Source organism: Leptodactylus fuscus, chromosome 1 (assembly GCF_031893055.1).
Source record: "Leptodactylus fuscus isolate aLepFus1 chromosome 1, aLepFus1.hap2, whole genome shotgun sequence".
NCBI lineage: Eukaryota > Metazoa > Chordata > Amphibia > Anura > Leptodactylidae > Leptodactylus > Leptodactylus fuscus.
Genome location: NC_134265.1, coordinates 18,225,255 through 18,250,574, shown reverse-complemented (window position 1 = coordinate 18,250,574; position 25,320 = coordinate 18,225,255). Strand labels below are relative to the sequence as shown.

General features: G+C 45.5%; 1 protein-coding gene across 1 annotated transcript in view; it reads left to right on the top strand.

Annotated features, from left to right (window-relative positions):
- WDR70 (WD repeat domain 70) overlaps window positions 1–25,320 on the top strand; it is a 140,173-nt gene that overhangs the window by 56,798 nt on the left and 58,055 nt on the right. Inside the window, exon 10 of the mRNA XM_075267604.1 lies at window positions 16,235–16,409. Coding sequence (XP_075123705.1) covers window positions 16,235–16,409 — 175 coding nt within the window. The remainder of the gene's footprint in view (window positions 1–16,234; window positions 16,410–25,320) is intronic.

Genomic DNA, 25,320 nt, shown 5'->3' with positions numbered 1-25,320 from the left:
CTATAAGGCCCATGCTGATGTCCCATTTTTGTTAGGAAGTTGGCCACATAGCCTTGAACTCTAAGCAAACACGAAGGTCGCAGAGAGCGTTAACATGACTGTTGCCGAATATCCCATAAAGCTCAGTGGAGACTGGCCATAGGAGTAGCCACCCTCTGCTGACCATGGGAGATTGGGTACCTCTAGATTGCCATGACCTCCCAAGCCCAGTGGGCCCTTGCATCTTTTCTTTGCGATGGCCCCAGTTCTAGACCAAGACATGGGACCTTGCACACTCCCAATCGCACATGCCAGAAATGTCTGAGTATTGTGGGTTGGACCTTTAGGATCCTCACCGATGCTTCATTTCCGCTGGTGAGTTGGCCAATTTGCATTGACCTTTATGGAGAGCGCCATATTGATTGTTTCTAAAGCTATCATAGGCCTTAATATAGAGTCACCGCATGAGTAGCCAACCTTCTGAAGTTAAAAGGAGACATGGCAGCCGTATTCTCATATCCACGTATATGTGGTCCCTTGAGTCACAGTGGGCCTTCAGACTACGAACATTATCAATTTGCCACATCACCATGAAGCACCCAGGCCCAATGAACCATGGCATCTGGATCTAGGCTAGTGGTCCACTCCTGCTTATGCGAAGTACAACTATGCCCAAAGCTACATTTTTAGTGGCCATCTGTCCACAGTTCAGTCTATCAAGGATGGAAGGCGGCAGAAAAAAGTTAGCTTTGCACGTGTCATAGAGTTTAATGGAGGGTTGCAAATTTTGTGGTGGGAACTGGAGACCCAATACCCTTGGCTTGGTATACCTTTAATTTGCCAAGCTAAAGCCTGCTTGCCAGATCACCATGAGCCAAGCCTCTGGGTCCTGGCAGCTTGGCTTTGTCTTGATCCTGGCTGTAGACCACGTTGACTATAATGGGGTCCATTAGATATCCCCTATAATTTCATTGAATCATAAAATTCTACATTCATCATGGAATCTGTAACACACATGTTAACACGGCCTGATTGATGTTTAGTTCAGGGGGAATAAAAAAAAGATTTGCAGAATTTATTTGTGAAGTCGATTTGTGCAGGGATCATTTCTTTCACACTCAAGATAAATTTCATGTCGCTCTGTAAACACCTCAGCGGCCGTTCTGCCGTTTTATGTGTTAATGGGCGTTTATGGCCTCACTTACCAGAGTCGTGTTTTCTTTGCAAATGAAACATGCAAGTTGTAAAATGCTGCACGGAGCATCGAACTGACATCACACATAGTAAATCATTGCTTGTTATTACTGGTTTGCAATAAAGGGAATATGTACTCAGCATGTATGTGGACATGACCCCTAAAGAGTTAATGTATAATCGTCTACATATAGAATAATTATATGGTAATGATTAAGACACTTTGTAAGCAGACTACATTACTTATTCTGTAGTGAGCCTGAGTTACATCCTGTATTATATTCCAGAGCTGTGCTCACTATTCTGCTGGTACAGTCACTGTGTACATACATTACATTACTTATCCTGTACTGATCCTGAGTTACATCCTGTATTATACTCCAGAGCTGCGCTCACTATTCTGCTGGTACAGTCACTGTGTACATACATTACATTACTTATCCTGTATTATATTCCAGAGCTGTGCTCACTATTCTGCTGGTACAGTCACTGTGTACATACATTACATTACTTATCCTGTATTATACTCCAGAGCTGCGCTCACTATTCTGCTGGTACAGTCACTGTGTACATACATTACATTACTTATCCTGTATTATACTCCAGAGCTGCGCTCACTATTCTGCTGGTGCAGTCACTGTGTACATACATTACATTACTTATCCTGTATTATACTCCAGAGCTGCGCTCACTATTCTGCTGGTGTAGTCACTGTGTACATACATTACATTACTTATCCTGTATTATACTCCAGAGCTGCGCTCACTATTCTGCTGGTGCAGTCACTGTATTATACAGTATCCAGACATTTTTTCCATATTGTGGGTAATCCTATTATTTTTAGAGAAAGACATCATTGTTTCCGGTTGTTCCGTTGGTGACTATATGGCGGTTGTTCAGTCCGGTATGAGTCTGATTGCGGCCATTTGCGGTGCTGTATGGAGAATATGGATGACATGGGGATATTTAATGTGTCATAGCTTCTGGCCGTGAGGCAGAGGTCACATCTGTAAGGTCGTGGACACATGTGTCTAACATCATGCACACTGACCTTTCCTCTCAGGATCACCTCTCGCTGCGGTCTGATTGCCGCGGCCTTTCTCCTCCTAATGAATTTGCCTTCGTTTCTATTAAGTGGCAGGACCCGCGGTGCAATAAGTAATTACCCGTCTCATCCACTCATCACGGGCCGGAAGAGAGCGCTCGCTCATACTCAGACTAATGACACTTCTCTTCTCTTTTGCTCTTGACCTCTTTAACAATAAACCTATAAATTAATTTCTGGGGCATATCTGTTACCGGGGTCAGGAGCGCCCGATGGGTGTCCCCTTCCTGTCCAGACTGCCGCTCTTGCCAGCCATTGTCTGCAGTTCTTCCAATATTTTTCTAGCCAAATCAATCATTTTTCATTCTGTAGAGATTCATTAATATTTTCCCCCCATGGTCTGGGTGTCGGGGGCAAGAGACTGGACCCGGGGGGCAAAAATAGATTTGGCTTCGGGATCAATTGTCTAAAAGATTTTGCAGAAGGATTTGTGAAGGATTCCCTAAGTCACTTTTCTCCTTGACTACTGAGAAGGAGGTGTGAGAATCAATGAGAAGTACAATGGACAGATAGGGGGCAGGCCGAGAGTGACAGGGCGGGCAGGCAGGTAGATGAAGGGCAAGATGTTGATACAGACTAGATTGTTAGATGCAGGGCAGGCTGGTGGAATAATGTAAGGCAGACTGATGGACAGGTATGAGGCCGGCCGATGAACGGATGCAAGGCAGGCTGATGTAGAGATGCAGGATAGGCCGATGGACAGATGCAGGACAGGCTGATGGACAGGTATAAGGCAGGCTGGTGGACAAGTGCAGGACAGGCTGATGGACAGATGGAGGACAGGCTGGTGAACAAGTGCAGGACAGGCTGATGGGCAGATGCAGGACAGGCTGATGGGCAGGTATAAGGCAGGCTGATGGACAGATGGAGGACAGGCTGGTGGACAGGTATAAGGCAGGCTGATGGACAGATGGAGGACAGGCTGGTGGACAAGTGCAGGACAGGCTGATGGACAGATGGAGGACAGGCCGGTGAACAAGTGCAGGACAGGCTGATGGGCAGATGCAGGACAGGCTGGTGGACAAGTGCAGGACAGGCTGATGGACAGATGGAGGACAGGCCGGTGAACAAGTGCAGGACAGGCTGATGGGCAGATGCAGGACAGGCTGATGGACAGGTATAAGGCAGGCTGATGGGCAGATGGAGGACAGGCTGGTGGACAGGTATAAGGCAGGCTGATGGACAGATGGAGGACAGGCTGGTGGACAAGTGCAGGACAGGCTGATGGACAGATGGAGGACAGGCCGGTGAACAAGTGCAGGACAGGCTGATGGGCAGATGCAGGACAGGCTGGTGGACAAGTGCAGGACAGGCTGATGGACAGATGGAGGACAGGCCGGTGAACAAGTGCAGGACAGGCTGATGGGCAGATGCAGGACAGGCTGATGGACAGGTATAAGGCAGGCTGATGGGCAGATGGAGGACAGGCTGGTGGACAGGTATAAGGCAGGCTGATGGACAGATGGAGGACAGGCTGGTGGACAAGTGCAGGACAGGCTGATGGACAGATGGAGGACAGGCCGGTGAACAAGTGCAGGACAGGCTGATGGGCAGATGCAGGACAGGCTGATGGACAGGTATAAGGCAGGCTGATGGACAGATGGAGGACAGGCTGGTGGACAAGTGCGGGGTAGGCTGATGGGCAGATACAGGACAGGCTGATGGACAGATGCAGGACAGGTTGATGGACAGGTATGAGGCTGGCCGATGAACAGATGCAAGGCAGACTGATGTAGAGATGCAGGACAGGCTGATGGGCAGATGGAAGACAGGCTGATGGACAGATGGAGGGCACGCTGATGGACAGATGGAAGGCAGGCTGATGGACAGGTATAAGGAAGGCTGGCAGGCTGATGGACAGAAGGAGGGCACGCTGATGGACAAATGCAGGGTAGGATGATGGACAGATAGAAGGCAGGCTGATGGACAAATGGAGGGCAGAGTGATGGACAGAGGTAGGATAGGCTGATGGACAGATATAAGGGAGGCTGGACAGGTATAAGTCAGGATGATGGACCGGTGGAAGGGAGGCTGATGGATGGATGCAGGACAGACTGATATTATAGGACAGCCTGATGGACAGATGCAGGACAGGCTGATGGACAGGTATAAGGCAGGCTGATGGACAGACGGAAGGCAGGCTGGTGGACAGACGGAAGGCAGGCTGATGGACAGACGGAAGGCAGGCTGGTGGACAGACGGAAGGCAGGCTGGTGGACAGACGGAAGGCAGGCTGGTGGACAGACGGAAGGCAGGCTGGTGGACAGACGGAAGGCAGGCTGGTGGACAGGTGCGGGGTAGGCAGTTACATGCTTGTCAGTTTGATACAGTGCAGCTTGATAAATGCAAGTCTTGGTGAGCAGATCAACATCTAAAGCACAGTGAAGGCATTTAGATGCAGGACAGGTACAGAAATGTACTGTATAATATCTCTTTATAGCGTTCACAACAATATTTTCATAATACAGATCTCCAAATCCTCTGTATGTTACATGGTAAAATTCCATCTGCCCACAGTCACCACTAGGGTGAGCCCAGGAGCTCTCTGTAGACTGTGGTACTATTGAGTTCTATTCATGTACAGTCTTCAGTAAGCTCCTGGGCTTCCCCTAGTGGTGGCTGCAGCAGACAGAATTCTATCATGGCAGAAACACGTAAGTTCTTTGCTCATCCGAATCTCATTTCCCGTCTGAGTTCTGACTTTGTTCTCCTCTTGATCACACAGATCTTCAGATATCACAATTAACATTTTCAGATCACATTTCCCATGTTCTTTGGCTTCCTTTCACGTTCTTCTAGTTTGTTTTATATTTGGCCGGTCACAGATGTCATCAGTAGGACCTGAGATCTGGAGGATTTGTTTATGGGCAGGGGATATTACTACTTTATTGAATTTCCGGCAGCATTTGATCCTACAGTTGCTGGACGTGACCCTCGTCTGGCGCCCCTTCTGTCCGGCTCAGTCGTTGCACACCATTGCACATTACCAGTTTAAGGGATGTGCTCCCAAATTTGTGAAATTCTGAGACAGACCAGACAGTGCAGACCGAGATTATTCCCGAACCCCTGGTGATATAAAGCCTTAGACCAGGCCTCAATCCATCACAGGATCTGCCTCTATACAGACCATAGTTTAACCCCTGACCTTTCTCCGTATCCTTTGGGAGGTCCTGTCCAGCCTCAGGATGACCTCGGGCATCCTTATTAATGGCTTATAATATTTCTTAACCTCCATGCTGATAAAGAGAATGCAACCATAATCCTTAAACAAGATACTTAAAGGGGCGTGACATTGCTGACCTGTCCGTGTAATAGGGGCAACCATGTACGATCATTGGTGGTTCCATTCCTGGGACTCCACTGATCAGCAGAACCCAATGTCCACATGGTACCATCAATGCAATGCCCAGCTCCGAAGTGCAGGAACATTTGTATAGACCTTTACATGCCAGGTATTGCATTGAGGCGGCCATGGCGCTAATCGTCAATCTAATTGTCTATGGGTTTGGCTGATCTTGATCTGTGCAACCAATGCAATGTCTTGCATCTTCTTTGCACCCTGCTCTACTGAAATGACCAGACATCAGATGGCGGAGCTGTGAGCTAAAATCGCCACACTCTATAGAGTGCCTGGAAAACTTTTGCACAACTTCTCTGCAAAGTCAATTGATTTGGAAGGCCCTTTGCTTTGCTTGGCAGGAGGGTGGATAGAACTGCTACCTTGCAGATTTTAGGGCCTGGGGTTGTTTTCTGTTCCTGTGGATTTCCTCCGGTGCTCCTGATAGATTTCTTATGAAATTAATACCAGTGTGTGTGTGATTGATGACAATCCCTGTACAGCGCTACTGAATGTGTCAGTGCTCTGTAAGCGTTGCACAGGGACACAAAACGAAATAGATTGATGTAAAGGAGTGATTTAATACACTTGCACTTAGGTTCATGCTCATTCACATGTTCCAGATTTCATAAGGATTCTAGTGCACGTTTTGCCCCCAAGTCCTCACCACATCTGCTCACAGTCCGTTTCCAGTGCAAGTGAATGGGATTTGTGTAACCCGGTTCAAATGCATTAGAAAGATCTGCACCACAGAAAGAAGCTTTAGAAGAAACTTGGGCACGCCAAACCCTATGTGATTGGACCCTGGTTTACCATCTTCTTAAACATACCAGTGTGCGCGGTTCTCCCTCAACGGACCTTTGGTCCCCTTTTCCCCTTCTCATGGATTAGGGTATGTTTACACGGTGCAGTTGGGTTTTACCTGCAAAATTAAAGGGATTCTACCATTAACATCGAATTTTTTGTCCCTAACACATAGGAATAGCCTTAAGAAAAGCTATTCTTCTCCTACCTTTAGATATCTTCTCCTCGCCACCGTTCTGTAGAAATCCCGGTTTTCATCGGTATGCAAATGAGTTCTCACAGCACTGGGGGCGGTCCTCAGCACTCAAACAGCATCGGGAGCATCCCCAATGCTGCCAGAGAACTCTCCAGCGCTGTCTTCATCTTCTTCAGGAACGGGTCTTCTTCCGACGGTGGCTTCAAACTTCTAGGCATCGGGCCTACGGCAAAGCCGACTGCTCATGCCCGCCAGCCACAAGAAAATGGCCGCTTACACAATATTGTAAGAGGCCATTTTCTTGTGGCCGGCAGGCATGCCCGGTCGGCTGCCCAAGGCCTAAAAGTTTGAAGAAGACGCGAAGAGAAGCCATTCCTGAAGAAGATGGAGGCTGTGCTGGAGAGTTCTCTCGCAGCATTGGGGACGCCCACAGTGCTGTTTGAGCGCTGAGGACCGCCCCCAGTGCTGTGAGAGAACTCATTTGCATACCGGCAAAAAACGGGATTTCTACGGAACGGCAGTACGGAGAAGACCTCTAAAGGTAGGAGAAGAATAGCCTTTCTTAAGGGTATTCCTACGTGTTAGGGACAAAAAATTTGATTTTAATGATAGGATCCCTTTAAGAATCTGGGCCAAAAACTGTATCAAAATTGCATGCAGATCTATCCAATGTGTAAACTAAACTGTCCAACTAAACTGGGTGCATGTATTCTCTGACGACCTGTAGGATTGGGTGTGTTGCAGACTACCTGCCATCAGGGGAGAGTCAGGACACCCCCATACACAGCATTGGTCATTCCCAGTGAAATTGCTAATTTTGACCAGCATTCTTTTAATCTATAGGGTAGACACATCGGATATGTTATATGATCATTGAGATACCACCGAGGGATGGCATTTGGTTCATGTAGGATCATATACTCCTTATATGTATGTCAAATCCTGAGTAGACGTCAGATCCGGCCCGTTTACCCAGTAAAATCTTCCATCTCTTGTCTCCTCCATGAATACAGATGTGTTGGGCTGGCAGATATACATCCCCTAATGTACATGCCTTATTATATAGCGCTCTCCAGGAAAGCACAGTGGCAGAAAGTCCCTGGTAAAGGCCGATAAAATACTGCTGTGTACATAAGGCCGTGGTGCGGCTCTCGCACGGCTATAAATCTACGGCCCCTTGTCTGGGCTCTTGGAGAAGGTCTGGTCTTCATCTCCTCAAGACTCCTGTAATTGTAGGGATTAGCTCAGGTACATAGAGAGGGAACTGCTTAGTGTTCCTATGGTGGGAGATCGCTATCATGGGACCACTCCACCCCCCCTAGATATTTACAACCCATTGGCGGGACATGAATGGGTCTTGTTTTGTGCCTTTGCTCCCCCATGCGAGACCACTTCTGATGCCTTCTCCCATTGTCCTGGAGGTGAGGGGTTCTCATCTTACCTCTGCCCTGGTGCTCCCCATTAGTGCCGCCCTTTGATGTCCTGATAAAGCTTCCTTATCTCCGCTTTATGGCTTCTCCTCCATATTAATAATTGGAGGGATTAGGGTTAATGTCTTTATGAGGCCCGCACATTTCCTGCAGGTGTTAACTCCATCAATTCCTTGATTTCCCTCTTAAGCACCTTGTAAAGTGAGAGATAAGGAGAAGTCTCTAATCTTGGTTTAATGGGCCCTTTGTGTTCAATAGTAGTGAGAATCTTCCACTTGTCCTGTCCATTTGCGGGGTCATTTCAGAGGTTTGCAATGCAGGGGGATATTCGGGTTCCCCTATATATGATAGCTCCAAAGAAGATTTTGTGTACAGTTCCCCTTTAAGTAAGAATCACTAGGCCAACCCATTGACTCCTGCTTTGGATGTCTCATGTGAGCAATGGAAGGGTCAACTCATCCTCCAGACATGATGGACGTCTTGTTGCTGTGTCCTTGTTGCACACGGTGCATTGACCAGCGCTCCATCAATCTTGCTCCAGAGCTTCACACTTTGCTAGATCTAACACCGTCTGGAGCCTCCATTAAGTTCTTTGGCAGCACAATGCAGAGACACGGGGACATCTGCACCGAGAAGAACCGCGCTGAGAATCCTTGATCTTAAGTACGCAATACACAGCACTTTGGCACCCTGAAGATCTGCAGAGGTCTCAAGAAGCTACTTGTGTGTGACGCAGGTCGTCTTTTTCCAAGTGGTTTTCAGGCCAGAATCCTGAATGGTTGAAGGATGTGGAGGACGCTTCATTATGTTCTAGTCTGTTTTATGGGAATTAAGTTTAACCAAAGTAGATTGAAAAGTTTTAGAACTTTTTAGTCAACTTTCTGTTCCACTTCCTCACCATTTTCAAGATCTCTGTTTACGGTCGGTGACTAATCCTATTCCTGCCCCAAGAGTTGGGTACAATGTCCCCTATATGTGGTCAGATTGGTCGTCAGAGTAGTCAAGAACCGCCATGGGTCCCCCATGTGGGCCTCACAAAGTTTAGTGCCCATACAATATAATGCCCCTCATGAACAGTATGCCTTGGATCAACCCCACATATTTTAATGCCCACATAGTGACCCCCACACGATATAATGCCCTCAATATGTTATAATATCCCCATGCAGAGTATAATGTCCCCTTGTGGTCCCCATATATTATCAGGCTCCCCCACCCCATATGCTATGATGGCTTTATATTGTGTCCACTCAGTGACCCCCACACAGTATAATGCCCTCCACATGTTGTGATATCCCATGCACAGTATAATGCCTCATCTCAGCCCACAAATACTATAATGCCCCCATATACTACTATACCTAGGCTGCAGAGTATTCTAGAAGGGTGTTTACCTGGGGAAGGGGGTGCAACGAGCTCCCCACATACAGCATAATGCTCTACTTAGTGTCCCCACACATTATCCTTCTCTAGCAGCGACCCCCACAGTATATTACCCTCTACATGATATGATATCCCATTTACAGCCCCCATCCGCAATATAATGCCTCATCTCAGCCCCCACACAATACAGGTGCCCGGGCTGCACAGCCCTATGCAGGTTATAAGAGAGATTCGCCAGTGGAATGGGAAGGGGGGACCGCATGCTCCCTACACACATCATAATGCCCTTTTAGTGCCCCAAACACTATAATGCTCTACTTTGTGCTGCCATATAGTAGTATGTCCCTTCAGTAACTCCCACATGGTATTATTTCCCCTTTAGGGTCTACGTGTATGCTATAATGACCCCTTGAGGTTGCCACACTGTATAATGCCTCAGCTCAGCACCTACATACTATAATGACCAAAGCCCTAACACAGTATGGGACTTGAGATATATGTTTCTCACTCCTCACCAATATTAGGACTCTCCCTATGTTCTCTGCTCTGGTGCCAGTGCCCGCCATGTCAGAGCAACCCAAGTGCCAAGAGCAGAGATGGAGTTGTGAGTCCTAAGAGTGGCGAGTACTGAGAACGATACTCGCTGCTCGCTCCCCAGGCCATACTGGTAACCAAAGATGGATGAATGGAAGCGCGCATTGGTTATTGAAGGGGCCTGGTAACCAATGAGCTGCCGATCTTCTAACCGCCAGAATAAACAAGGGAGTGTTTTTAACCTGAAACCCAGAACCTATAAGACAGCATTAATACTGTACATTGTAGCAGTCATCATCTTTTGTAAGAAGTATTAGGGCCCGTTCACACTATAGGTTTAACACAGGTTTGGCACTCTGCATCCTATCCTACTAATATTAATGACATGGCTTCACCACTGTTATGAATTTATGGTCACATACTATATTATAATTCTCTTGCAGCAGCCTTATCTCAGGTCCCAGGTCTGTGATGTAAACACTCAGCTAGTCCTCAGTGGATTGTGTACATGCATTTGCATATTATCTGATCTGCTCTAGGCAGTGCTGACATACTGGATGGGAAAACACCTTTAATCCAAATTGGCAGTTTGCTACTTTTAATCATGTCCGGAAAAAGAAAAGCTAATTTGTTGCAAAATTCTAAAACAATGAGAGCTTTGAAGGTAGCCAGAAGTCACTGATTTCTCCTCAAGCGGAGCTCAGGGGGATCAACGGCGCCAACAACATGCTCATTATATGGCGTTCCAGCGAGCTGCTGAGATGCCGGAAAAATCACGGGCACAGTGCGAGGAATGAGTTAATTGGTAATCCAGCTTGACAGCCGCCGAAATGCCGGAGCAGGCCGATCATCGACGCCAACAACACGCTCATTATATGGCGCACCAGCGAGCTGCTGAGATGCCGGAACAATCACAAGCACGGTGTGAGGAACAAGTTTAGCAGCAGGACAGCTTGAGAGCTGCCGAAATGCCGGAGCAGGCAAACCATTGACTGCAGCAATTTGCTAAATATAGGCAGATCATCAACGCCAACAACACGCAGATGAAGTCCCGGGCAGAGACTAGTCAAATCTAACATTAATCTGCGACAAAGTAGTGACAGTGAGAAGTCAAAAGCTAAAAAAAATATCTTCCTTTCCTAGCGGTTTAGACCGACTGGTCCTGAAGAGGTTAAAGCAGCTGTTGCAAAACTACAACTCCCAGGAGGGAGGAAAGCACCTCCTTATAGATACCTATATCATATTAGGGTCGATGAAAGAAATACTGGAAGTCTATTGGCTTGTGGTTGGCTGCTCCACTGATGACATCACGTGACCAGTCCCCGGAGGGTGATTGTAGTGCAGGGTTCATTTACTTAATTCATCCCATCCAGAAGAAAGTGACTCCAGGAAAAGAGAAATACCTTCTATGACATTTACGATCACTTTTATTCTGGCAGAGTCGTTGTTTTGATACGAGATTCTCGAAAACGTTTTAGATCTTCAGATGATAGAAAAATTGGAGAATAAATCGGTTTAGATGCAAGTTCAGGTTCTGAGTTGTAACATCACCTATTGTGAATGGTGGATCCTGTGTTATCTATATAGAGGTCTTCTCCGTCATTGTAATCTTACCTGAGTTGTAACATCACCTATTGTGAATGGTGGATCCTGTGTAATCTATATAGAGGTCTTCTCTATCATTGTGTTGTAACATCACCTATTGTGAATGGTGGATCCTGTGTTATCTATATAGAGGTCTTCTCCGTCATTGTAATCTTACCTGAGTTGTAACATCGCCTATTGTCAATGGTGGATCCTGTGTTATCTATATAGCGGTCTTCTCAGTCATTGTAATCTTTCCTGTGTTGTAACATCACCTATTGTGAATGGTGGATCCTGTGTTATCTATATAGAGGTCTTCTCCGTCATTGTAATCTTACCTGAGTTGTAACATCACCTATTGTGAATGGAGGATCCTGTGTTATCTATATAGAGGTGTTCTCTATCATTGTGTTGTAACATCACCTATTGTGAATGGAGGATCCTGGGAGTGCCTCTGACCATTGAATACCTCCTTCATTTTAAGAATTCTGGTGAGCAGGCAGGCGCTTCCCCTTCGGTTAGCGCTATTATTTACTATGGTGGGAAAACCTCTCCAAGCCCCATTTGCACTTGACCTTCTCCAGTTGACTTCCCTTCTGTAGCCTGTACAATAAAATATCCTCAATATATTCCTAAATCTTCTAAATGGGTGGGCTAATTAACGTTCCTGCCGCAGCCCTGACGGACGGACCTGTATAATATTTTACATGCCTTAGCCGCAGCACCGCAGGGCGCCATGTTATTTCACACTGGTCTGGCCATCCTTTATATAGAGATTTGGAACTGGTTGTGTTCCCTGATTGTTGGACTGGTCCCAGCTCCCCCCCACTTCCTCCAGGCCGTCCGGCAGGAATATTTCATTCATTGTAGTGTGTTTTAAGTGACCGTGAATCGCTCTCCGGGCAGCCATAAAATAGTGAATATGTTGAGCAGATGTGAACTGTACATTGCTATATTATCTTACGGATTCTCCATCTTCCTCCCCGTTCTGCTGGAAGAATCAGTTTTGGTATTGATAGTAGAATAAAGAATGTCTGTCCTGACGGAAAGCGTCACCTGATGGAAAGCAACTGTCCTATAAGGCAATGTCAGACCCTTTAAACAGGCCTTGTAGCCGAAGCAGACACTCTTCTGTAGACAACTGTTTCGGGGTGCTTTCCAGTCATCTGTGCACCATGGACCATGTTACCAATGAACATGTGCCACAGCTATGGCCTCTTCCCTGTGCCGATAACCTCATACTCATTGGTCACATGGTACAACTACAGCCCAGTCCCATTCAATTGAATACAATGTACAGTGCTGTGTTTGGTATTCGGTGAAGAGTCCTCGACGCTCAATTTCCCTCTTCAATGAACTCATTTGTGGGCTGTCGTAAACCCAACTATCGCATATGGCTGACCTGTCCTAAGGGTAGGTCATCAATATCTATACCTGGGGTACCCCTTTAAAGGCCTCATTCCCAGCCAGAAAGTATTCTACTCATTCTAGGAACAAACACCCTAAAAATATCTCCGTCATGCTCTGTATAAAGGGTCGGACATTGACTTGGTGGCTCGTTTTTTTTTGTAAGGAAACCTAATTTTCTTACCCTTTTTCCTGAGGAACGTTACATGGCATATAAGACTCCTTACCCCCTACATGGGACTCTCTCCAAAGAGAACCCACCCCGACCTTCCCATTTCCCGACAACACTTTTTGTTAATGTACTAACCTTCTGGGACCCAGATCTCCAGCTTCCATCATAGGGAAAGGCCTAGAACTGGAGACCAAGACCTTTTGTTGCCCAGCCTGCCATGGACTGACACAATACCAGATATTAGCTGGACCTACAGTCCTGAAACGTAGTTGACTGACGTCTTCCATCGTGCACCAGTACATTTTTGATGAACCACTGTGAGCCACAATAGAGAGCGACTATTTAAAGGGGTTGTCCTAACTCAAGGATCCTGTCTATACTGCTAGCTTCTGTGGATTTAAGACTTTTCCTAAATATATTGCTTCAGCAAAACTGCTTTGTTTGGCTACTGAGATTATTCCCTTCATTGTTTACACTGCGTTTCCATAACCTCGGACCTGGGGATTATCTTATCTCTCCGCCCAGGACAACTGACTAATCCCTGCTCTCAGGAGGGAGGGGGAGCTGAGTGCTCAGGAGCCATCTTGTATTTCTGAGCTGATTATCTCCCAGTTATCAGTCTGCTAATGGAATTTTGCTGATAAGGGCTGAGACAGGGAGTCCATTACCATTGTGCTGACTCTTGGTCCTGTAGCATGTAAATTTGGGATTCTCATCTCCTATCAAATCCAGCTCTGCTACATCAGCTTCATATTGTGCATTTTCCAGTGATACTGTGCTAATTTATTTACAACCATCCCTCATTACTAACTGCAAGCATGTACTGCTATGAAGAGAGCTAGCACAGCTGGCTTTGTCTGGGAGAAGCAATTGAAACCCTGCCCACCAATTCACAGAACAATTCCTACAGCAGGAGACTTGGCACATGCATCCATTGCTGCTGCAAGAGACGTGCATAGCCAAATGCAACCAATATCTACACCCTTAAAGGGGAAGTCCAGTGGTCTAGCAGTCAAGACCACTGACAGTCCTGTCACTGTAGGAAATTATCGTTTGCTATGTATTTTTTCTGCAGTACCGACTACAGGGGAAGGAGGTGACACCACAAATAGTACGGCCACGCGGTTATCTAGTAATGCAATTTTAGTTTATGGCTTGTCCATTATTACAAAAACTTGTCTACTTTCAAAAAAAAACATCCAAATTCACTCTTAAAGGGGTTTTCTTAAAGGACTTTCTCGGGATAGGTGGTCGATTAGAAGGTAAGTGGGAATCCAACACCCGGGACCCCAACAGATCGGGAGCAACTGACCAGATGTCTATACTCTGCTGATCTCCAATTGATAGCCCATCCATTATTAACCCCGGAAAACACTTTAAGTAGTTGGAATACAATACCTGACGTAACCTATTTTTGATGCCCAATGTGTTCGCGAACAGGCAGCCCTGCTTTAATAGTTCGCGGTACAAAATTTTTTGGGTCATCCCATTGTGCCTTCCTGGAGACCCAACATATTTTTTATTTTTCTCAGCTTTCGACTATTATGACCCCTGTTCTGGAACATTCTTGCCATATGAGAAATGGAAATATAACACTACTAAAATATTCCTGTTCTCCGTCGATTCTTGTTCTGGACCAGCTCGAAGCCTCCAAATATGCGTCAGCTGGACGTGACAAGTGGCGGCAGTAACGTGTCAGCCTTCTCCAGGGCTTCCCGCTTGATATTGACTCGCCGGTCCACATAGTTCATTAGCGTAATAGTTTTAATGACGGTGAAAAGAAAACACGATTAGTGATAATTACCCGAGCGAGAGATGAATGACTCTGTGCACACAATTCTCCTCGTGAACCCGATGTGAAATCCGCTCCAGGGGTTTTGATGGATGCAGTAAAGGGTGAAAAACGACGATCAGAGCCTGTGATACAACCCAGGTTATTCCAACTACATGTTCAGACACCATGTGGACCTTCTACGAACGTGAGAACGCCATGTCCTTGCAGGGTGATGGGGACGAAACAGACAGGAAAGGGGGACAATTAGAAGACAAACACACAGGAATGTTGCTGTTACTTTTCTGTTTGCTCGAAACTATGTGCGTGCCTTTAATTCCACCAGTAAAGGCTTCTGGGAAATACCATTTACATGCTGGACCTCCTGAGTGACAGCTTTTTGGAAACCCCTAAGCATATACCCATATATAGCCAAGAATCGCCAAAATATTGTACCGCAGCGGGTACAATAGAGACCCACTGTCACTAAACCAGCTAGACTTTGGGCATTGTTTAAGTAAACCCTTTAATCACTGCACGGGGAGACAGACTTAGCTTAGGGGACCACCTCTAGCGACAGCTGACCCACATGGGGTAAGAGATGGCAGCTTGGGTCAGGCAAAGGCATGGTGAAGACATTCCGAGGTCAGGACAAGAAGAGTTTGTTCAATATGGTAAATCAGGCAATGGGTCAGGGCAGGTGGCGCAGGGTCATTATTTTCATCAGGCTGAGGTTAGGGCAAGTGGAACAGGGCAGGAGTAAAACACATTAGATCAGAGTACTATTGAATTGAATAGTAGCCATGTCTCAATACTACCGTAGAAGGCCAGAACCAAACAGAAGCATGACCTATATAGAAGCATGTGACGTAAGCATGGGCTCCACAAAAGTATCGGTGGCAAAAATGGCCACCATAGAACCACAGTAAGTAAGCATGGCCTCCATAAAACCATGGAGGTAATCATGGCATCCATAGAACTATAGGGAAAGTAAGCATCACCTCCATAGAAGTATGGAGTGTAAGCATAGTCTCTACAGAGCCACGGGGTGGAGAGAGTAACACCTCATATAGGACCATGAGAGGTAAGCATTGTTGAAATGACTCTGCTAATCATGACCTAGTCTATACAGCAAAGCTGATGAGTGAGCTGCAGAAAACAGGAAGGATCAGCCTATTGTTCTGTAGTGGCGAGCGTGAAAAAAAATTCAACATAGGCGATAGTGCTTTAATTAAACTAGGGAACGCTGTGATAAGCTGTGGACAGATTTGGCCCCGCACACTGGTTTTGTAATATTGCAATTATCATCGTTTTTTTTTTTTTTTTTTCTTTTTTCAGAACTGTCCGGACTTGGGATGTTTCCAATGAAAAGAAGCACAAAAGTATCTTTAAACCAAGATCTGCACAAGGCAAACGTGTCATCCCAACTTGCGCCACATACAGCAGAGACGGCAAACTTATCGCTGCTGGATGCCAGGACGGCACCATACAAATCTGGGACCGGAATATGAGTGTGAGTTAGAAGATAAAATATTTGTATCTGATACTGAGTGTAACACTGTATTTGGGAGGTTCAGGACGTGCCCATTACGGTCCCTAACCGATACCTGTTGCTGTTGTTTTTGACACCTTCAGTCATCTAATATTCTTATTGTCAAACTTTTTACATTGGTGAGGATCCGAGATTTGAAACCCCCAGAATCACTGGATTAAAGGGGCCTGGTTGTTTAAAAGGGGGGTGTCCCTTAAAAACTTGAGTTCCATTTTGTTAGGACCTCCAAATTAATGACCACCAGGGGCATGGTGTAGGGCTCCCTCACTAAAGTACCTACCACCTTTAATGAGGGACATGTGGCTGCTTTGGGTACTACAAGTTGGCCTCATTTAAGGGAATTAGATTGATCGACAATTGGCAGACCCAACCACATGCACAAAGATGCTGCCGTGTCAGGTAATGCGTTGAAGGGATGATGCCATTCTAGGAATTAGTAGGGGTACTAGGGGGTATGCCCTTGTGGTCACTGCTGGGGCCTGGTAGTGATTGATATCTTAAATTTACCCCTAAAATGGTGTAAACTATTCTTCATCCTGCAAAAAACAAGCCTTCCTACTGGTACTCTGACTAGTAAAAGATTATGTCTCTTAAAAGACAGCCTAACAAATATGTCTAAAAAGTGTTTTATTCGGCAAAAGTTGTACAAATACTGACAAAGAAGAAATATAAAATGTTATGCCAGCTACGCGGTGACCCCCAGATCACTAAATGGGTTGCCAATGGCCAGAGGTAGGCAAGCGTTGCCCTCATCCACAAGGGGAATTTTTGTGATCGATGGGGATCCCAGAGGTTGGACAACAAGTTACTCCCTATCCTTTGAAGAATGCAGAATCCATAAATAATCAAAAAGTCATCCCACAAAAAACAAGCCCTCCTACAGCTAATGTCAGTGAATTACGGGTACTAAATAAATCGAACATCTTCTGCCGGGGTCCAGGCCGGTGGCCGATCACCTTATTATCAAAAAAATTGTCCAAAAAAATTCTTTACTTGGTCTTCTCTGAAACTTTTTGGATTATCAGATTCCGAACTAAAGAAATTGACTGCAGACTTTGTTATACTTTTTCTCTTTCCTCCTCCCCCCCTCCCCTGTATCCATAGTCCTGGAGATATGACCAATATCCGGTGGATTAATATCCTGGGGTATGCGCTGCACTTGTTGAGGTTACGTGGTCAGGACGCAATAAAATAGAAGATGAATGTGTCATAAAAGCTATTAGTGTCACAGTGTAGTGTGAGTGCGGCGGGGGGGCATGGCAAGGGGGGGTACTTGTATATATCTGGCATTGCTCATTGCATCAGGCACAGGCTGCGCTCCATCCAGCTTATGTATAGTGCAGTGTTATATACTCTTGCTGTATATAATCATTACCTATAGCGGACCACCATCTTTTTTTTTATGTTTTTCGACTTGCGTCAGTGAATTTTCCATTCTTGTCAATGGAGGTCATTTTATAAGCTGTCCTTTTCTTCTGTTACATGACTCCAAATCTCCTGCTTTCCTCAATACAACCATATAGTTAAATGTGCATTTTATGCCTTTCTGCAGCCGCCACTAGGGGGAGCCTACTAAAGTTGCAATTAGCACCAGGTTCCATGAATGCATTATGTGGTGAGCTCCCCCTAGTGTTGGATTTATCAAGCTAGGTGAAGGGCATAGTGGATTCTGTAGCATCGCTGGTAGTATGAACAGCGCCCAACCTTGCGTTATTTTTTACACTTGGGTTGCAGCCATTTTCTCAGACTCTGCCATCTTTTTCCTTGAGTTATTGACTTGATACACAAGGGGTATTTAAAGACGTGGTACCAAGTTTAAACAGATGGTGCCTAGTTTATCAAGTAATAAGTGTCTAACCGGCAATTGTCCGAGAATCCTGAGAATGGGAGTCCTAGTCCTTGTACTGTATGAATGAAGTCAAAGTCAGGCATGTGGGATAGCGGATAAGTTAAAGAGGTTGTCCAGGATAACCTTTTTGGTTTCTCCCATTGCTGCTCCTGGGGTCTTGTTCTGGTGGAAGTTTTCACCATACGTGACCGCTGGGGCCAATTAAAAACCACAGTAGGTCTCAGGTGCGACTATGTGAGTAACTTCCGCGTTCCTTAGACCACTAACTGGTCTCAGCGGTCATGTGCGGCCAGAACTTACGGCAGAACAAGACCCCCAGGGCAGCAGGACCAGACCATGGGGGGGGGGGAACTTATGCCTTACTTACCATATTGCACAAATTCTTCCTGCCCTGACCTCGGATTGTACTCACCATGCCTGCTTGCCAAAAAAAGATTATCCTGGACAACCCCTTTAACTTTGCACATCTGCTTTTCGAGTGAATCTAAAGGAAGCTAATAGCATTGGTTGTCAGAAACTGCATCAGCTTATCTGACATCACTTCCTGCTCTGCAGCTATTGGCTGAAAGTACACTTCTCTAACTTCCTCTCCTGCCCGCCTCCTGTACTTTACTCAACACCTTACACCTTCACGTGAGTGGAAACTGAGCTCAAGGGGAACCTCTCAGGGCCATTTTGGACACTAGACCACCCACAGATTCTTATGGACTGATGGTTTAGTGTCCCATCTGTGCCAATGCTTACCTGTAGCAGGGCCAAAAAACCCACCCCTTTCTACTTACTTAGAGATCAGACTCCTCTTTGGTGCTCCTGAGACCTGTGCAATTCTCTCATAGAGCCAGGGATGTTCATCGTGGCTTCACTGCGCGTGCACCCCGGGTACGACTTTTTCAGTAAAGCCAGGATGTTCGACCCCAGATTCACTGAAGAACCACATAGGCGGAATCTGTGATTATTTGGGGGCAGAATCCACCTCCAAATTGGTGGCAGATTCCTTCATGTGGACTTAGCCTTAGTGTCCCATATCAACCTGACGGATTCCCTTAAATTAACCTGGCGTGGCCACTATACACTGACGAGAAGAGGAAACTCTACATCCTACTGAGAGAAGAAGAGGCCACTGTGGAGATCGCTGCCCAATATGTGTTCAGCTGTCACCGAACAAGAGGAAGATAAGACTCCACGGACTGTTATACCCCAAACCACCCACCCCACCCCACCTCCCCATATAGTGGTCACCAACTAAGAGGAAGATGAGACTCCACAGACTGTTATACCCCAAACCACACGCCCCACCTCACCTCCCCATATAGCGGTCACCAAGTAAGAGGAAGACGAGACTCCACGGACTGTTATACCCCAAATCAGCCCCCCCCCCGCATACTCTCCCCTCGACTCCAACTCACCACCACCACCACTTTACTATCTTTGGCAATGCCAAATATCTATTCGGACGTGCCAATAAAGCCTATTTGATTTGATTTTTGTGCTGTTTCGGTGGTGGTTCTTCCACCAGCCATGGTTCTTGGTGTGAATCCGACTCCCGGCAGCCCTACCAATCTGATATTGATGACCTATAATAAGTCTTGCAAACCCTTCCAAATCCAATAACAAAGAACCCATGTCAGGTTCTCTTTAATAGCTTGCAGCCCTCTTCTGGCTATTTCCTGAAGGGATGACTACCATGACTAATGATACACAACCACACACATCTATTACTAATACATCAGGCATCGTATATTTATTTCACTCCATCAACGGAGCCCATCCTTGTCAGGCCGTGAGTCAAGGTATACTAAGCCGGGTATTGTGGCTGCCATCTGCACAGTGTCAGGAAGGCCCCGTAAAGCTCCCATCTCCACGTTCTGTTTTCGAATCCCCCCACATCAAGGAAGGGGGTGATATATGACTGAACCTTCTGAGGCCAAACCTTAGTATTTAAGCAATTCTAAACAAAATAGTTAATGTGGAGGTGTTTAGAAGATAGGCGGACCACCAGTAGCTTACTCTGTATACGAAGCCAAGAGCTCCAGCTACCAGCCAGGTTCTCATTGTTAGCATTACAATGTGTGGTGCAGTGCCAGGGGCTAAATATTTAACCAAATGTCTCATCATGTTTTATCAGTTTAATGGGCCAGTTAAGTAATTTTAAGAAATGTTCCTCCTTTCAGGAATTTTTGTGTATTCTACACGACGGAGCTTAACATTCCGATTGAATATTTGCTCTTCTTGTCTGTCAGACAATGTTGGTGGTGGTCGTTCTAAATGTCAGTCTTTCTCTAGGTCTCTCCTCCCCCGAATGTTCTTATTTTCTGAGTTGAAATATATTAGCGATTATGTATTTATATAAAAATAATTGTAACGGTTCTGGGAATATCAGAAAACGACGTATTCATTAAATCAATTATCTATTAGAAATATGGTTTTGAAACAAGTTTATTTTCTGTACCCACAAATTTTTTTCACACTCGCCACTACAGAACAATAGGCTGATCCTTCCTGTTCTCTGCAGCTCATTCATCAGCTTTGCTGTATAGACTAGGTCATGATTAGCAGAGTCATTTCAACAATTCTTACCTCCTATGGTCCTATGGGAGATGTTAAACTCTCCTCCCCGTGGCTCTGTAGAGACTATGCTTACACTCCATGCTTCTATGGAGGTGATGCTTACTTTCCTTATAGTTTTATGGAGGCCATGCTTACTATGGTTCTATGGTGGCCATTTTTGCCTCTGATACTTTTGTGGAGCCCATGCTTCTATATAGGTCATGCTTATGTTCGGTTCTGGCCTTCTACGGTAGTATTGAGACCATGGTGACTTTCTTTGTTTCTATGGAGGCCATGTGGACCTCCCATGGTGCTGTAGAGTTCATGCGTACCTCCTATAATCTTTTGTATATCTTCCATGGTTCTGTGTAGACTATGCTTTCCTCCCATGATTGTATAGAAGTCATATGTATCTTCTGTGATCCTATGGATGCCATACTTAACTTCCACAGTTCTATGGAGAATATGCTTATCTTCTGTGTTTCTGTGGAGAAGATGCTAACCTTCTATGTTTCTGTGGATATCATGCTTACCTCCTGCAATCTTATGGAGGCCATGTATATCTTCCATGGTTCTATGCAGGCTAGGCTTTCCTCCCATGATTCTCTTGGGGTCATGCTTTCTTCCTATCATTCCATAGTGACCATGCTTAACTTCCATCATTCTATAGAGGTCATACTTTCTCCCAACATTCTATGGAGACCACACTTTCCTCCAGTGATTCTACAGCGGTCACGCTTTTTTCTCATTTTTCTATAGAGAACATGTTTACCTCCCATCATTTTATACAGGTCATGCTTTTCTCTGAGCATTCTATGGAGGCCATGGTTTCCTCTATAGGGAGTCAATCTTTCCTCCCATCTTTCTATAGAGGTCATGCTTTTCTCTGAGCATTCTATGGGGGACATGGTTTCCTCTATAGGGAGTCAATCTTTCCTCCCATCTTTCTATAGAGGTCATGCTTTTCTCTGAGCATTCTATGGAGGCCATGGTTTCCTCTATAGGGAGTCAATCTTTCCTCCCATCTTTCTATAGAGGTCATGCTTTTCTCTGAGCATTCTATGGGGGACATGGTTTCCTCTATAGGGGGTCAATCTTTCCTCCCATCTTTCTATAGAGGTCATGCTTTTCTCTGAGCATTCTATGGAGGCCATGGTTTCCTCTATAGGGGGTCAATCTTTCCTCCCATCTTTCTATAGAGGTCATGCTTTTCTCTGAGCACTCTATGGAGGCCATGGTTTCCTCTATAGGGAGTCAATCTTTCTTCCCGTCTTTCTATAGAGGCCATGCTTTTCTCCCAGCATTCTATGGAAGCCATGGTTTTCTCTATAGGGAGTCAATCTTTCTTCCCGTCTTTCTATAGAGGTCATGCTTTACCGAAAGTCGAGAATTCACCGGGATTTTTCAGCAACCATCTCTTTACATCTCGGCCGTATACTCATTGGCATGGTAACGTTGTTTGTTTTTATAGACATAGTTACTTCATCACCTCGAAAACAAGCGATACGACGGTCTTTGTTTTGCTTCTTTTATGAGAAAATCCTAGAAAGGTCAGCGACCTCCCCCCCTTAATCCCTAAACACTCCGCCTGTCACTCACAATGCATCGCCCTACATTAAATAAAGCAGAGATTTCATGTAGTCAAACACTTATATTATGCTGCCAGAGGATATGACAAATGTTCTAAATATACCGTTCTTCGGGCCCTGGGACCTAGACGCACCAAGGAGGTGTCTCGGCCTTGTCTTGAGCTGCTGGTCCCGTTAGAGGGAAGCAATGTATTGCTGAACCTGTCATGTTGGCCGGAGCATTGACTAGTGTGTGAGTGTATATATAGACTCCTGACACAAAATATAACCAGACTGTTAAGACAAACTTGGCTTTTGACCAGCCCTACAAATCTATTTTCCTCCTCCGCTTCTGCTGATTACCATTTATTTATGGTTTGCTTTGAGGCTCCGCTTCAACCTTGTCTTTCTGCTTGCCAGAAAACAAAAAAAAAAAATCACTATTTTATTGTACAAGGGGCCATACACAATGAAATATGGAGAATTTAGTTGAGATTTCCTTCTAAATATGGGATGAGTGTAGAATATTTCGAGGTCTCATCGCTGCAACCGCAAACTCTACACCTTTGTTGTGCCGTGTGAAGGAACACGACACTCATGACCTCCATTCTGGTAATCGGTGAGGTCCAACTATTGCGTATCACCCAGCCTGTGGTTAGGAGATATGTCTAAGGGTGTTGTAGAGGGTTCACCTTGTTCTATTAGCTCCCGTTCTGGAGGACTTGAGCGACCATTAGTCGGAGAAGTCTTCTACCAACAAAATCAAACCTCTGTCTGGGCTTTGGCCAGATTCATGACGTCCAAATAATATGACCACCCCTTTAAGTCACTTTAATAGAGACTTCATCTAGTAGCTTGTTGAACCTTCTTTGGCCTTCAGAACTTCAGCAGATCGTGGTGGCTTACATACATATCATAGGACCATGGACATCAAGAAAACCTTCTCCACCATTACTCCACCTTCACCAGCCTGAACCTACTGACCAGAAGGGTTCGTCGATTCCTTCTGCTCGTGCCAAATTCTGCCTCTCCATCATCATGGCGCCACGGAAATCTGGATCATGTCACCAGGCCATGTTGCCCCACTGCTCAATGATACCATTTTTTAACCACATGATGTCTTGCCCTTCACTTCAGATAGTGATGGCGCTCGCTCTGGTTGTTCTCTGTTATGGTCCATCCATGCGAGTGGTATCTGGCTTTGTATCTGGCTGCCATTTTCCTGCTAAGATTCCTGACGTCCTCCTCCTCTGATCCTTCCATCACAAGTTGTTTCCGTCCAATGGATTGCCTCTCGTTGGATGCTTTCCCCCAGTGACGCCATTCTCGCTAGACTGTGCACCCTGCTACACCAGAAAACCCCATGGCTAGTCTAGTACCAATGACCAGGCCTCACTCCGATCTCTGGATCTTATGCTGCTCTTCAAGATAAGGGATATAATATCAAAGAGTAGGGGTCTCTACTAAGGATATTTAAGGTTAGGTCATCCATTACTCACCCCCGAACAACCCTTTAAGACAAGATTGGGGTACATGAAGAGGGGAGACAGGGACTAGCCTATGACTGAGTGACTATAAGTAAGTTTATGTGGCCTCCGGAAAGGCCAGAGAAGGCAATACAGGGATTCTAGTAGGAAGAGCAGCTCTGGAGTAAAAGCTGCAGCTCTGAAAAGTGAAATATCCTACAGATCATCGCCATTCATGTTTGTAAAAGTTCCGCCATGTTCAACCCATTCATCTTTGCACTCGATATATGTGCATGTGACCTATTGACTATGTCCGCTCCAGGGAATACCTGCTCTTATGCCGGATTCCTCCCACACTCCAGTAGATAACGGAAGCCAATTCTCTATGGCATAGAGCTAGCAAGTTCCTGTAGAGGAGTGGGTGATAGAAACCAGCGATACTAGGGAGTGATGAAATGGGGAGAGGGGTGTACTCCATCTGTAGTGCATGTTATATACGACTCCGCTGACACTCCGCAGCCTGTAACTGGATATTCCAACCATCCAGCTGTTCTCACTGAACCCAAATATTCCTCCCGAGGTAGGAAGCCAGCTTCCGTCATGTAGATTACAGCTAGAACCGCTAGATAATATATTGCGGGTGATGTGGAGAGACGCTCGCCAATTGTCAGGGCTAAAATGGTCGTTGACTTTCTATCATTCTTCTTCTCCTTGGTGTGATGGTCTTATGGCTCATGCACACTGACATGTGGGACAGGTTTTTGTATTTTTGTCTGATTTCATCTGCAGACGTTTGAGAAGGAGTAGACTAATCTAGCAACTGTATATATATATATATATATATCATGAAGTGAACTGTGCATATGTACAGTCCTATGAAAAAGTTTGGGCACCCCCTATTAATCTTAATCATTTTTAGTTCTAAATATTTTGGTGTTTGCAGCAGCCATTTCAGTTTGATATATCTAATAACTGATGGACACAGTAATATTTCAGGATTGAAATGAGGTTTATTGTACTAACAGAAAATGTGCAATATGCATTAAACCAAAATTTGACCGGTGCAAAAATATGGGCACCTCAACAGAAAAGTGACATTAATATTTAGTAGATCCTCCTTTTGCAAAGATAACAGCCTCTAGTCGCTTCCTGTAGCTTTTAATCAGTTCCTGGATCCTGGATAAAGGTATTTTGGACAAACAATTCAAGTTCAGTTCAGTTAGATGGTCGCCGAGCATGGACAGCCCGCTTCAAATCATCCCACAGATGTTCAATGATATTCAGGTCTGGGGACTGGGATGGCCATTCCAGAACATTGTAATTGTTCCTCTGCATGAATGCCTGAGTTGATTTGGAGCGGTGTTTTGGATCATTGTCTTGCTGAAATATCCATCCCCGGCGTAACTTCAACTTCGTCACTGATTCTTGAACATTATTCTCAA